Here is a 16,285-nt window from a genome sequence, read left to right as displayed (position 1 = left end):
TGTCTATATAAAGATGAAAAAAATAAATATATATTTTCTATCCTTTAGAAAGTACAAGGGAGAATTTATTTACACCAAACTTTTTGTGAACTTTGTCAAACATGATCCCTAGATTCATTGGTAGAAAGATAATACTAGGAAATTAAACACAAAGCAGAGAGGATAACAGAAGGTCTTCTATCGTGGGTGCTGGTTTTGTTCCAAGAGGCAACAGAGGACTTGGTTCTACTTTGGAGATATACTCCTTGTTTCAGTGTGAGCTTTTGTTGTCATGCTTGGAGTTCAGAAGGCACAGCAGAGGCGTGCGAGGAGCAAATGCTCATAAATGTCTGCTGAGTATAGCCAAGTTCAAAGAAGTCAGAGGCAGGCACTCCAACACACTGGTCTTTGTAATTTTGCTCAACTCAGGAAACTTCTTAATTCAGATGATTAGAGCCCCACTCTGAGCCCCACCTGCTCTAAGCCCCCCAAAATGGGTCAAACCCCTCCACCAGCTGGGTTTTCATCTTTACACAAAATGTGCATTATTGTTTTGAGTTATTAGTACTGTATTATTCTCAAAAAAATGTTTTCATTCTAACTGCACTTCTTTTACTGTAAGTAGCACTGCAATTTTATTACATGTACTTTAAAATAATTGTTTCCCCAAAAGGAATTTTCTTACCTGATGTTTTTGTTTAAAAAGAGCACTAGATTGTGCCTCGCGCTCAAGAACTGTTATAATTTCATTGATTTTTCCGAGTAAGTCGTAGAAGGATGTTATCTGCTTTTCTAATTCCTCCAATGGAACCACCAGCTGCTGAGACTCATACAGAAGTGGGGAGTAGCACTCTTTGACCTTTAAAAATACAAAAACAAAAATCCCATGAAAGGTCATTAAGTCCAACACGGGCAGGGCACTATGCATAGCTCTCAGGAACATTTTATTTAACGACATAGTCATTTGGTGTTTGTGAATTTCTAAAGCCATTTCTTATTGATATTTCCTCTGTGTTGTTGAATTTTGATGTCAGAAATCCATACTGCTGTACTACTAAGAAAAATAAATGACGATGGGGTTTTCTCATGAAAATTCATCCGAGTCCTCCATCTGGACAGCACTTTTCCATCTAAACAGTGGTTGTCAGGGAAGCAGATGGCATCAAATTCCCTTCATAAACCATGCAACTCATTTTCACTTTGAAATATGACCCAAGATAGTCACAAATTATGACATCACTTTGTGACCTGGGTCTTCCAGCTTTATTTTCAGGAACTCTCCTACTTGAACCCTGAGTTCAGACAAACTTATGCACCTGCTAACTCACGCTTCCCTGATACCCCTGCACTTTCCTACATCCCACTAATTTAACCACAGGATATTCCCAGGCCAAGGGATATCTCTCCAGGTGAAACTGGCCCAGCCTTCTTCTATCACTTGTCTCTAAAATAATTGTTGCTAGTCTATGCATCTGCATTACATTCACGATGAAGCCATAAGCTCCTGAAGTTCAAGAGCTCCATAGACTGTCTGCCTGCCTACCTTGATGCTGAACTCCAGGATCTGCAAATTTCCAGGAACTGCTCAACCCTTTTTATTTACCTATAGTTGCCTCCAACTATCATCATCATTATTATAATAATTATGATTCCAAGCAACTATTAATGCTTTCAGACAGGTATGGAAAAGGTTAATCAGCATTTATTAGTAGAATATTTTTTTGTTTTTCATAAAATACAAAGATGAGAAACTAAGTATAATCAATAATATTCTAAAAATAATCCTTGAAGAAGATGAGAACATTTTGTTATAATCTTAAATACATAATAGTATAAGCTAAAATATTTTCATGTTTTAGAATATACTGCCTGAAGGATCAAAAGAAAGAAACTCTCTCTGCATCAAGACTGCTAAAACTTGCTTGAACTAAATAAACTACAAGAATCAATGAGTGTGCATAAAAAACAGTGAGCTTTATTGATTTTTCCTGGTGCAACAGAAAACCCATCAAGATGCTGCATCTGAACCAGCAATAGGAAAATGTAAAGGCTTAAATGTATCTAAAGGTACAATTTGCTCTCTCAAGTCTTGCCCTAGACCACACCTGGCTCAGTGCAAGCCCAGGAGTCAAATTACCAACTCGAAAGTGTTGACTTTGATTGATTTTTTTTGTTTTGTTTTGTTTTGTTTTTTCAAACTAGGGATCAAATGCAGGGCCTCATGCATGTCAGGCAAATGCTCTATCGCTGAGCTACACCCCCAGCCTGAAAATGCAACTTGGAATTGCACCTACCCTTTGGCAAATTTTGCTGACAGCCAGTAGTATTATTATCTATTACCATTAAATTATAAAAATTCGAACTTGAATGTTGAAATAACATGAATTGAAAATCAACTTTCTAACATACATTAGACTGAACAAGTTCTTCTTTTTTCATGACCAATGTGTTCCTATTTCCATCCTCTGTCTTTCTTCCTCTTTTCAGTAATTCTCCACTACTGATTTCACTTAGGTTATTCTCTTTTTTTCCACTTTCCCTCTCCTACTTAATAGATATGTCTATTTTCTTTTCCTTTGTTTTCTAATTCCTTATCGTGTTCCTATTCATTTTAAAATCACTCCTTTCTCTATCTTTAAATCACCCACTCTAGGTAGATTTTACAAACAATGTTATCCTCCTAAAATTAAAATTTAGATAGATTAAAGACCCCCATGAAACTTCCTAAGCTTTTAAGGAAAATTCCCCAATTAAGTAGAAAAGGCTTATGGCTACTCTTTTTAGCTATCTAGTGCCTGCACAAAAGTGGCAGAAATAGAAATATGCTAAACCTAAGGTGAGCTTTGTGAATGAGGGGGGAGGAATTTTATTGATTTGTGGTTATGTTAGCAGGAAAGAGCATAAGTAAGCTTAGAATGGGGGTACAGCAAATAAATCTCAATAAATTCTCATTAAAATATATGCTCTCCTCCTTTCCTCTTTTTCCTCCTCCTCTTCTTTCTCTTTGTTTTACCACATCTGACTCTTCTCCAAAAATATCTTTCTAATAAAGTATAGCTATTGCACTTGAAAATTAACAATAGCTAATTACCAAGAGGTAATACTTGGTATCAGCATCATAGTTTTATTTTAAAAATTCATGCCCAAGTTACTAAATCAGAAATCCCAATAAGAAACAAAAGCAGGGTTGCTGACAGGGAGTCAGGGGGCAGGAGAGGAGCTGAAGGCGGCCCGGGTGCCACTCTACATGCTGTGCATGGAAGTGTTACTCTCGCACCTTGGCTAGCTGCTCTTTGAGCCTGGACATGGTTGCAAACATCTCGCTGGCTTCTTCTTGGGGGCTCTCTTTGGCAATGAGATGTGCTGTCTTTGTGATCATCTTGTACTGGGCATCCATTACAGGCACCCTCTGCTCAATATCCTGCATGAATCATTGAAACAGCTCAATTAACACATGACACATTTCCTTTTAATCTCAAGATTCCACAGAAGGCAAAACAAAAAATCAATATGCACTTTATGAAATTCTATATGCGTAGAAAAGTTTTCAAGATTCTGGTTATTGCTTTTCCTTCATTACTAATATATTGTTATGGGTCAGGCTACATGGGCAATGACCAAACAGACTCCATTTTTTTCCCTGAGACCCTACATCATATAAAAAAATCCCTCTCCCATGGAAAGCCCCACCTCTGTACCCATCAACAGTTGCTTAGCTAGCATGTTTGGCAACACAAAATGGCAATTCTTATATAATGTAAAAGTGTTCTCTCTCTGGTTCCAATTTTTCTTGGACAATGTACAGAGATTGATTGTCTAGATGTTAGTAACGATTCTTTAACTTTTACACAACTAGGGATGTTTAGGCCCACTCTCTTTGCTGCTTACTATTTTAGATCTCATGACATTTATGGTTTTGAATCATAGCAACAGCCACTTATACTTTAATATGGTTTTGGACTATAAAAGGTACATTCAAATCCCAGGAAGGGGTCAAAGGTTGTAGACTTGCAGCCTACCCCTTGGCCCGCCAGATGGTGGCTCTGGACCACCAATTGGTGAATCAAGTTTCCATCTCCTGCTTTAAGATCAACTTGGTGATTTATTGCAATCTTGCTCTAAAAATATAGGCAATATTACACAGAAAAAAAATTCCCTTTAAAGGTGACCAGCTATCATTAGCATAAGGACTAGGTAAAGTAATCTTTATGCTTTTGATGAATATGTTAATGTAATATAGAAATATTATATCATGTAAATGTAGATTACCAATGTGGGGAAATTCTAACTTTAAAACTTATTTTTTTTTCTTAAAAAATTTAAACATTGTCATTGCAGAAAACTTACAAATTAGAGATACTAAAATAATGAATGTTTAGGGAACATATATATAGTTTTCTCACACAATAATAGCCAAAGCCACCATCTCATCATTATATTATTAATGTTTCTTTCTGGTGTGTGTGTATATACCCATTGTTTTATTTTTACAAGAACAAAAATGACAAGTTGTGTTGGCTTTTCTCACTTAACAATATACTATAAAATATTTTCATGCTATTAAGTATTCTTCCACTATTTCACTTTTGAGAGCTATAGGCTGTTCAAAGTACATAAATACCACAATTCATGTAATAAATCCTTTTTTGTTAGATGCATTTATATGGAGGCACCACCTATAGATGTCTCCTGGTTTTGACTAGTGTTTTACAATTTGATTGTAGGAAAAAAAAAAGATCTCCAAATTGAAAAATTATTTTGAGGTTGCTTCATATGACTAAAACTCTCTCTTTAAAAAATTCAAGTTATTATTTTTTTTTAATGGAAGGCATAAATCAGGATGGACCTGTCAAAATGATGTCCAGGAAAAAGAGAGACAGCTTTGATAATGATTTTGCAAACTTGCTGATCTTTATTTTCACAAGAGGATGGAGTTTTCATTTTATGACCCCAAACCCCTCACCTCTAAGTCTTGAATTAACAACTTGATGTTAATAAAAGAGACGTCGAAGGGCTCTGAAAACTTCCTATGGGCTTCAGTTGTGAAAACAGAGAGGGTAGTAACACAGTCTGTATATTCTTTCTTCATTCTGTCCATCTCATCTGCTCGAGCATACTGTGAAGAAAGGAGGGGGAGAGCATTTGAAAGCCATTAAGCTGTAACTCGAGAAACCCTCAACCTTCACTTTGACATAATCTCTTATGCTCTTGGATTGTTATATGGTAAGAGCCTCTAATTCCTGATTCTTATTTTAGATAGGTTTGAAGTAAGTCCAATTACTTTGAAAGGAGAAAAGGAACCATCATAGCAATGCAGAAGTATGATTTGAAAGTGAATCATTCCGTACAAGTAGGTTCCATATGTTAACATAATCCTTAATCAAACTCTAGACTTCTGTGACATTCCGCTATTACAAATGGAAAAGAAGGAATAATCAACTCTATCATATATTGGTTCTAAACACTTCTTTATTCTGTCTTAATAAGCTCATGCTATAAAAGTAAAACTGCCACTAAACAGATTGCTTATCACCACATTTACAACACAGACACGTTTGAAGTGAGTACAGATTTGAAACGTACTTGCTTGACTTCCATAAACAATTCCCTCCACCTCCCATTGAGCAGTAGTAATTGCTGCTTAAGGTCACGGGAAACCATCTCATCACAAGTTTCAATTAGAAAATTGCCGGCATCATTCATGGCAGTATGCTGCTGAATCCAATGAGGCAAATTTCGAAAAAAATCCTAAACAACAAAGAATATGTTATATTGTAAGACATAAATCAAATATTCGTAACAGATATAAAAGTGACCAGACTATGAAATATCTGCATTATAAAGTATGTGTAAATTTTAAGCCTTAAATCTCTTTCAAAATACAAATTTTTTTTTAAAGAGCAAGAGTATGAAAGAGAGAGAGAGAGAGAGAGAGAGAGAGAGAGAGAGAGAGAATATTTATTTTTTAGATTTCAGCAGACACAACATCTTTGTTTGTATGTGGTGCTGAGGATCGAACCTAGGCCACATGCCACATCCCCAGCCCCTCAAAATACAAATTTTAAATAAAATTTCAAAATATGAACTAGAAGCACCAAGTCTCTTTTATTGATTTTTAAATTGTCTTTGGAGATAGGGTCTTGCTATGTTACTCTGGCTGGCCCTGAACTCCTGGACTCAAGAGATCCTCCTGCTTCAGCCTCCCAATTAGCTGGGACTATGGGTACATGCCACTTTTCCTTGCCCTTAGTATCTTTTATAGGAATAGTTATGCCTTCTCTTTTGCTGAAAAAGAAACAGAATATGGTGATTCTTTTTCATTTCCATTTTGCAGTTGAATAAACAATGAATGAATTTCTGTAAGCATCAGAGGTTTACTATGCATAGCATTCAAACAAGGAAACACTAGTGCCAGGGAATGTAAGAAGCATAATATATAACAGGGAAATAAACAGCTTTCTTAAATTTTTTAAATATATTTTTGAAGTGTTACTTTTGTTTAAAAATCTGTGTGTATGTAATATAATATATATAATATTAGGATAATTAACAATTATGGGGATAAACATCAATTGAAACATTTCTAAATTAAATATTTGCATCAAGAACATTTAATACAATAACATCCTTTGAAGCTGATTTATTGCCAAATTTGCAGCCTTAAGCAAATAAGAATGTTTCAAACTCATTTCAAATTAAATGCATGTGTTCACATATGCACACACACATACATCACAGTAAAAACCAAGGAAAATTCAAACTTCATTTCATAAGCCATGTGTGGGAGGATTTTTCTACATAAATAGATGAGAACATTTCTGTTTCTGGTGGTTACATCCTTTGGATCAAATTAACACATATGACATCTACCAGGGCACTGCTGGTCTGATCAAAAAAGTTAAAATCTGTGTGGGTACTTAGTTATGTCTTGTGTAGATATAAAAAAATGTTTAATTCATATGAATAAAAATGGTAAAACACTTAAAAGCAATAGATTTATTTGTGCAAACAATAACAGATGATCCAATCTTGGGTGGCAAGCACTAATTTATTCTTTTTTTTTTCTTTTTGAGATAGGATCTTATCACATTGCTCAGACTGGCCTTGAACTCCTGGTTCTCCTGCCTCAGCCTCCTAAGTACTTGAGATTTTTAGGCACGTGCCACTGCAACTGGTAGCAATCTTAATGTATGTATCATATGTAAGACCACCATTTTAATCTTTTACATATACATTGATTTTTCACTGAAAATATCAGGTTTCCATTTTAAGACCTATATACATAACTCAGTCCATTGATATTTATATATAAATGACATTCAAATGAAATATTAACCCCCCATGTGCACACACATATACACTTGTAACCAGTGAAAAAAGAAATCACTTCTATATGGATTGAGGGTTAATGAAGTCCAGAACTGAATCTCTAAAGAGTTAAAAATGTGGTGGTCCAGCTGCTTGATGGTATATGCTACCTCACAGATTCAGTTATATGTTATTCAGTGTTGTTTTCAACCTCTGTTAAATTAGAAAATCCACCAAGAGTGGTGTCTAAGATATTCCCCTCCACATACAGAGCTTGCTGAGCACAGGGTTATTGGCACTCAGGGGATCCTGCTGGACACTGCCCCCATCCATTTATTGCTCATCTGAATATAAAAGTCATATGTTAAACTGACCAGGTTGGGGACTGTTTTAACTGAACTTTAATTAACCAGTATTTATTGGTCTACAATAATTTACTAACCTGAAAGTGAAACTTTTAGGGCAAAGTGAGAATTCTTGAGTCAAACTTGCAAATATATAACACTCCTTAGTGAACTATGCTACAAAAACTGTCTCTCATAGCCTGGCATAGCAGAGCACATATGAAATCCCAGCAACTCCTGAGCTGATTTAGGGGGATCACAAGTTCAAGGTCATCCTAGGCAACTTAGTGAAATCCTTATCTTCAAATAAAAAGGGCTGGGGAATCTAGCTTAGAGGTAGAGCGCTCCTGGGTTCAATTCCCAGTACCATACATAGAAAGAAGCCTTTTACTTCTAAATTCCTGTCTTTTCCTTTTGTATGAGACAGTCTTACCTTTTTGGCAGTTTCTGATTGACTTAGCATTTTTTCAGCATCCTCTAGCCAGGCTTGAAGACTAGCCACTGTGTTGCCATAGCGATCCCAGTTAGAGATCACTTCCTCCAGCATGCTCCTCACACTCCGTACTTCAACTGAGAGATTCCTCCACTGAGCCGTGGTTTCATTCATGAATTTCATCACATTCTCAGCTTCTTCCACTGCAAAGATAAAACCAGTTACAATTTTTATTTTGTATTAAAATCCTCCATGCCCTCTTTTCCCTGTGGTCTTACACATTGGTGTGCATGCAATAGTATTAATCACCAATGCTAGAGTTCATTTCCAACAATTACGACATATTCACAAATTGAAAACAAATACATTTTACAAATTGTATCTTCACACTAACATAACCTCTCATTTCCCTGATTGTGATATTCAAATTATTCCATTTTTTTGCTTTTAATCCTTAGAATTTAAAATAGGATGAAAATTGTGACTTAGAAAAAAATGATGCTTATTTTGCTTTTTTAGAAGATGACTATATACACACCACACACACAACACATGAGTATAATTGCATGGGTTAAACACTGCACAAAGTCAAGAGAACTGAATCTAATAATGTCCTCTCCAACGCCAATGGCATGGTCACACATAGATTTTGCAGAGAAGAAAACTGAACTGATCACATTGAAACCTGTGGATTGTAAATGCTAATGTAGTCATCACTGCAGCAAACTCTGCAGTGTGTTTTACCTGAACCGTCTGCTTTGACGTACATCTCAGCTGTCTGTTTCAGGATCTGGTATGTCACTTCATATTGTTCAAAGAACTTGCTATTTTCTATGAAAGACTAGAAAAGAAGGAATGGTTGGTTAGGAGAGAGGAAACATGGGGCTAGTGTAGAAATGGCAGAGTCAGTTTTCTTCATTATAGATATGTGCATATTTTACCCAAATTTGCCAACCTCACTCTTCTTGAAAATATGAAATTAATTCTACTGTTGCAAATAACATAAGGTTATTCTGAGCATATAAAATGATTCTATACTCTTTCTAACTCAGCACTAGATTGAGAAAATAAGCTATTTTTTACCACCCAAGGATTTGTTCTTTGATAAGACAGAAGTTGCTCCAGAGAACCTGGGCCTAACATTTAGAAAGAACTAAATTTGGAGGAACATTTCAGTGTCCCACTGTGTTTAAGCTGTGTGAGTCTGTTGTTCTTTGAACATTAGTCCTGGTGAATGACTTATAGAGGAACTTCAGATTATAAATACATGACAGGGTATACTTAAAATAAAAACTGGAAAAATTTAAATGATCAAATATATCATCTGTGTTATTGATGGCCTCATATTTCAATTACCTAGTATAAAATTTACAAGACATGTGGTATCTATATCTGTATGTAATTTACATATGCAATAGTCAGTGTTGGCAAATGGATAAAATAAAACCAAGAACGTGCAAAAAAAATTCTCAGATTAATATTACAATTGTCTTTGTGTTTTTTTAATTTGTTTTAATTAGTTACACATGACAGTACTATGCTCATGACATATAATACATTTGAATCAGATGGGATATAATTTCATTTTTCTGAGTGTACAGGTTGCAGTCACGTATATGCCCCTACTATTGTTAATGTTATAAAATAACTCCTGTCTCAAAGATGGTTCTTACTCTTATAAACTAGAAAATCAATGATGTTATAGTTAACATATCACCAAAGTATCTTGAATTTCTTCTAAGAGTATAATGAATTCCCATGATTTTAATTCATTAAAATTCTTGATAGGTGTCACTATCATAAAATTCAAAAATTAGCCTTCACAAACTAGCTGAAGTCCTGTGTAGTTTGCTGATATATGCTCCCTATAGAGATGCAAAAGACTGGTATGTAGATACAAAACTCAATGTACATCAATTGCATAGACATCCCTAGATTTTTACCAATGTTTTCCATGTTTCAAGATAAAATTTAAATATATATATAATACAATTATAGTTTAAAATATAAAATACATATATAATTTTAAAACATATATAATACACTATAGATCATTTTATAGTTACCAAGCCTTTACTTGTAAATAAACTATTCTTCAGGAATAAAGTGAATAGAAAAAGCTGAATTACATGGAATGAGAAGTTCCATGATCAATATTTTATTTAATAACTTTAATAGGCTTTACAATTTTTCTTTGAGAATTGCAAAAGACAATAGTATCTGGTTAATTCCTTATTTAGCCTTATTATCTATTTCTAATTCCCAGTTGAGAAAAGAGTAATTCACTGGAATTTAAATTGTGAATAATTTAGTCAAACAAGCAAGCCATGATTTTACCAAAAATAAACAAGTCATGATTTGATCAAAACTGGAAAACCACATCTAATGTTCAAGACACTGTTGAAGAAATTTAAGAAATAACTATATTTGACAAAGTTTAAGAAAATAGTCTCTGCAAATTTTAAAAATAGTCAGTGCAAATTTCAAAAAGCTAATGGGAAAACAATTGTTCTAAGTGTTGAAAAAGGAAAAATAGTGCCCGTAGTGGTAGGAAGACTTAAATACCTAAATAGTCTAGAACAGTTTACAAATTAACTAAAAACCAATAAAAGAAAAACCTTATTTCCGGATTCATTTTTGGTCCAAGGGGAGTGTTTAAAGAATGCTAGAAATGTAGAAATTTATTAAAGTATTTTTGAGCTCTCTTACTATGAAAACTAGATAATTAACTTTTAAAAGAAGATAAACTTGTTATTTTAATTTTTTTTTGATTTATGTAATTTGGTTCCTTCTGAATATGGAGCATATGAATTATCTTGTCTATTACAACCACTTTAGAAAGAGAACTAGTAAATTGCCTTTTTACTGAAAGCTGTCTGGACATATCTATTATAAAAAATGTATAAGTAAATATGAAGATGAATATTTTAAATACTAAGAAAAGGATTGGTTTACTTCTTTCAAAATTAGACTGGAACTTGGATGTAAAATTTAACAAGTAAGCTATGTTAGTCAGGGAACTTTTAAAGTTAAAGGTATTTGAAGAAAAATAAGCTATGTCTTAATGACATTAAATTGAAAATATTAGTGAAGTTTGATCCAACATGGTCTCAACAAGATGAGTGTAGATATAATAAATAAAAAGCTCATTGATTTCATTCAATGGAAGCTAAGCCAGATAATTTAAGGTTTTTAAAATAAATTTTGAGAAGTGGTTTCATCAGGATTCAAAATTTATATTAATAAATTAGTTACAAATAATAAAACAAATATTCACATTACTGATATTGTACCCACACAGACCACAATTCCAAGAGCTCTTTCTGTTATATGAAACATTGCAATGTTATCTTATTTTTCCATGTTAGAGTTGAAGCATGTTTAATGAACATGGTCATTGCCAACAATTCTGAAAGCAAGGACCAAATTAAGTACCTTCAGATTACCTCACAGTATGTAATCACTTATCAATAGCATATGGCCAAGCTTATCCACCATGAGCATCTGTGAAGCATTTTCCAAGAATTTCTAAGCACTCAGCAGCCACATACCAGAGCTATGGAAGCCCATCTCTAATGCTCTTAAAAAGTATAATCTTTCTGTTTTTCAAATGATTAAGAATGAGAATTCAGACTAAGGAAAAGATAATTAGGGACTCTTCACGGCCTAAATATTATTATGACAGACACGTAGCAGCATGAGGCTCATCTTATTTTAAGGAGCCAAAAAAGGATAGCATTTAAGCAACTGCCTTCATGATTTTATTGAAAAGTCCTCATGATTTTTGAAATGGTCTGTGCTAAACTGAATGATTTTCTCCTAAAACTCCAGAAAGGTTGAACGGTCTATAGGGTGTGACATGTAAAATAGTATGGTTCAGTCTTTGTTCCTCTCTAACTCCTGTTGTTCTATTATCATTATTATTGTTATTTCTATTACAAACTTACTAACCTTCTAAAACTTCTAAAAGTTGGCTTTCACAAAGTCACAGGTATTAAATAGACCATGATTCAAACACATCTCTCTGTGACTGATGGCACAGTGTCAATAACCCCTGAGCTCTGAGCCCACACCTAGCTGCCTAGCACACACATAACAGCCCTGGCTAAGGCTATAGTTTGCAAGTGCGGAACACTATCAAATCTGGACCAATACAAAACAGAATCAATGTCTAAGTGAACAACACTCTTCCGTTCACTAGCATGCAACATGTATCAATGATTTGGTCTTTAGTTTTTTTCTCAAGGATTATTTAGATATTAATATTCAGTACCCTTGCAAAGGGGAAAGATCTGGATTTACATTTCAACTCCACATCTTACCAACTCTGCTTCCTGAAGCCCGTGCCTTGGCCTTTGAAGGCCCTAGTCCTTCTACCCTGTTTGCTGAGTACAAATCTATGTGGAAACACCCAGCCCAAAAGACTACCAAGGGGACAAAAAAATGAAACACTCAATATCCAGTTATTAAAACTGTTAAGCAAAAAAAAAGATCTTCAAACCCTTTATGAAAAGAAACATGAACAATAAGTAGGTATTTTTCACAAGGGAATGAAAATATTAGGGAATATTCATTAAAACATGCTGTGGATATAGGGTAATTATCAACTTCATAAATAATTGTGAAAATTACAAAGCAGTGTGCCATTAGAAGCTTAGTGAACTCTTTAACTTTATGGAGTAGGCAAGAAGTACTGACTTTTGATCATTAATAACAATTCTCTATTTATATATCTTTTGAGAAGTTCAAAGAGAATTATTAATATCATTGTATTGGAACGTTTACCTGGTGAAATATTCCCATTAGATATTTAAATATGATTGGCTGTTCAAAAATAACTAGAACAAAGAATGAATCCTGTATAATTAACTACTGGACTCAGAGTGCATCATTTGGTATGACTAAACCTGAAAATATAAATGCATATCTATATTTAATATTTAAGACACTAACAATTTCTTAAATTAAAAAAATTAAAATTTTCATTAATTTCTGAAATAACTACAAATGAATAAAGAAACCTATAACAGGTTTCCCTTTTTTTGGGGGGAGGGACAAATGTTTCCTAGACAATTTTATTCTGGAGAAAAAAATTTTACTGTAAACCAGTTAAATCTTTTTGTTTCAATACATGTTGTTCACACATCACTTAGAAAGTAAAATTATTATGTTGCAAAATAAATTATGGTTTTAAGATGCTTCTATAAAGATACAATTTCCAAAAGTATTCAAGCACAAGGATTATTAATTCACTGTTACAGATTAGGTTACAGTGGGCTTATGTTTTAAACGTTGATCAATTTATCATTTGTAATTTTGTGTTTAAACATAAATGGAAGAGCTCAGGACTGAGATACCCTATTAATATGAATTATATTAGCAAACTGGGGCTGCAAATAAACTGGGGGGCATGTTTAATGGACTAAGAGGAAATATTTAAATATAATGCACTAACTTCATGCAAATGGAACTGTTGGTTATGGAACAATCTGATTCTTACATTAACAAAAGGCTATAATTTCAAGTAGATATAGGATTACCTCTAGTAAGAGCCCCAAATATGAGGTAATCTTCAAAAATTAAGTTGGTAGAGATTCATACACAAAATTTCACACTGTCTGTGTGCACACAGGAGCAAGAAGCTCAGGGAATTACCAAGAAGGAGACACATGGGCTCCCACCTAAAAATAAACAGTTCCCAAGTGGACAACTGAAAATTGTTCCAAAACTACTGCCAACTGGATTTTAGAAGACATGAAGATAACCTTTATGTACTGCAATTCAGTTTCAAAGGAGCAACTGGGTTCCAATCTAAGGATTGGGTATGCAATTCAAAAATGTTTTTAAGAAGTAAAGCCCAGTCACATGGTTTAATATAGTTAAAGCAGCAAACCTGCCTACAGTATGGGGTCTTAAAGAACAGATTCCAAAGAATATAAGTTTATATTTTAGATGATTTTGAAAAGCCCATAACCTTAGATCTAATCCATTTAACACACTAACACTTTATGTTTTAAATTCAAGATTACAACAATAATGTCAATTAAACTAGCAAGTTTAAATGCTAACTCTATTATGAGTCCCCTGGTTTCTCTGCTAAAGCAGCAGGCACTTACGATGTAGTTTTGTAGAAGCAGCTCCACCGACTCTCGTCTCCCGTACTTGATGATCCAAGACTTTAGCTTTGACTCTGCAAGAACCAGCAGTGAGAGCAGACGGTACTTTAATTCTAGAAATTCCATTTTCATTAAGTGCAGCTCTGATGTGGAGGAAACAAAGTGAAACCTAGAAATAAAACAGGGAGATTTCAGGGAATGTAACTAATAGTAACAGAACGATGCTTACTTAACCTGTTACATGGCAGCCTTAAATATCGGGCAGCCACAAGGTCCTCCAAACTCTAGCTGATCACTACTGTCTGGGGATTGGGTTCCTTTTCTAGCTCTGGGTTTAAAGGCAAAATATTATTGATTGAAGTCTTTGAGTTAGTTCTCTCCCCTGCCAACACATCTCTCATCTGTTTCTTTTATAAGCTGTTTTTGCAATATTACATAATGTTCCTTACAGTACTGAGTAAAAAATACAGGCTCTGAAGAAACCATGCCTGTGATTTTCAGGCTGTGGGTACATCCAGGCTGAGTCTTTTCAGTTAATAATATATTAGAATGTTGGCATTCTTAGCATATATTATAGGAGCCTACTTTTCATTTACCAAATGCAAGCATCTATGCTTTTAAAAAACAAAACAAATGATTGATTAGAAAGAAAAGAAATGTAAAAAAAATCATCTTCCTAGCATTTTAAAAAAAGACTTCATTTAAAACCAGACAATTCTCTTACCTCTCAGCCATGTCCTCTAATTGATCAGGTGGGACTGGGATCCCGTTGACAGACCTGGTTCGATAGATTTCATGGAATGCTCTTTTGTGGGCATCTGTGTTTTGAAGCAGATCCTAAGATACAGTTTTAAAAAAATAAAAAATGAGGAAACATGTTCACAGGAGGCTGGGAAGCATAATTTTCAGCCTGCACAGATGACTCAATGTATTCAACAATTTGATCTTGCTGCCACGTTCATAAGCAGCCTGGTGCCTACCCCAGGCTTTTACCTTGAGCAGGAGCCCGGGGCTTGTGCATAAGACACCGTGCTAGAGCTCTGTGTCTAATAATTATGGCATCTTTTAAACACACATGACACTTATACAGCAATGCATTCAGACATTTTAAAGGTACATGATCCAAAGGGAAATGTAATTATTGCTATAAACAACAATTTCAGTATTTTTCTCCTTCCTGAAATTTTGGATTCATTGGTTTTTAAAAAGCATAAAAGTGAGCACAACATATTTAACTCTTTAATGGTAAGAAGTAACAGGCTTTCCCTTTTTAAATATTTTTTAGTTGTAGTTGGACACAATACCTTTATTTTATTTATTTTTATGTGGTGCTGAGGATCGAACCCAGTGCCTTGCACATGCTAGGCAAGCGCTCTACCGCTGAGCCATAGCCCCAGCCCTCTAGAAGTAATAGGCTTTCTACTGTTATTTTACTTTGAATGTGTGCAGGCTATTTTAAGTAATATTTGATTGCCATCTCATGTAAACTGATAAGATTACAATATATTTTGAAAAACATCCTTTTGGTTAGAAATTTTTCAAGTGCAGGGGATATCTTATATCATTTATTTAGGTTGGTTTGATCCTTCTTGGTTTGTTTGTGGAATTTTTTTACCATACACAACTTATTTATAAAGAGAATATTTGTTTTTCCAGAACCCCTAACCAATCTGTCCCGCATACACAAGGAGAGAGTGAGGTGAAAAGAGATTTCTGCCATATTTTCTGTAGTTTTAGTTAGTTTCCCATCAGCAGAATAAATACCCTATAGTGTGTCACCCATTGAAAATTAAGACACATAGCCCACCAAAATGACAAACTAAAATTAATATTATTTCTCTCAAAGTTAGATTTTGTGGATCCAATGGAGAAAAAAGACACAATATATCCCAAACCAAAAAACAGTTGAGGGAAGAAACAAGCAATGTCTTTATATTATAAATTAAAATGGTTGTCCACTTAAGTGACATCTTGACATTATCAAAAATCTCAGGGCCAACCTTTGATCACATTGACTTAAGCCTATAGATAACTGTAGATAGACTCATGAGTCTTGGTGCCAGATAGAGGATCCCCTGAGCAGCCAAGACCTGAGCCCAAGAGGA

At 34.4% G+C, this 16,285-nt stretch overlaps 1 protein-coding gene across 1 annotated transcript in view; it reads right to left on the bottom strand.

The window, feature by feature from the left end:
* Window positions 1-16,285, bottom strand: part of Syne1 (spectrin repeat containing nuclear envelope protein 1) — a 421,786-nt gene that overhangs the window by 278,452 nt on the left and 127,049 nt on the right. Inside the window, exons 13-20 of the mRNA XM_076858120.2 lie at window positions 14,905-15,017; window positions 14,181-14,349; window positions 8,809-8,905; window positions 8,065-8,267; window positions 5,563-5,727; window positions 4,943-5,095; window positions 3,257-3,400; window positions 665-838 (exon numbers count right to left, since the gene is read on the bottom strand). Of these exons, the coding sequence (XP_076714235.2) occupies window positions 665-838; window positions 3,257-3,400; window positions 4,943-5,095; window positions 5,563-5,727; window positions 8,065-8,267; window positions 8,809-8,905; window positions 14,181-14,349; window positions 14,905-15,017 (1,218 nt within the window). The remainder of the gene's footprint in view (window positions 1-664; window positions 839-3,256; window positions 3,401-4,942; window positions 5,096-5,562; window positions 5,728-8,064; window positions 8,268-8,808; window positions 8,906-14,180; window positions 14,350-14,904; window positions 15,018-16,285) is intronic.

The sequence above is a fragment of the Callospermophilus lateralis genome, chromosome 6 (genome assembly GCF_048772815.1).
Source record: "Callospermophilus lateralis isolate mCalLat2 chromosome 6, mCalLat2.hap1, whole genome shotgun sequence".
Taxonomy (NCBI): Eukaryota; Metazoa; Chordata; class Mammalia; order Rodentia; family Sciuridae; genus Callospermophilus; species Callospermophilus lateralis.
The sequence above is the reverse complement of the archived record's forward strand: the minus strand, read 5'-3'. Positions and strand labels throughout refer to the sequence as shown.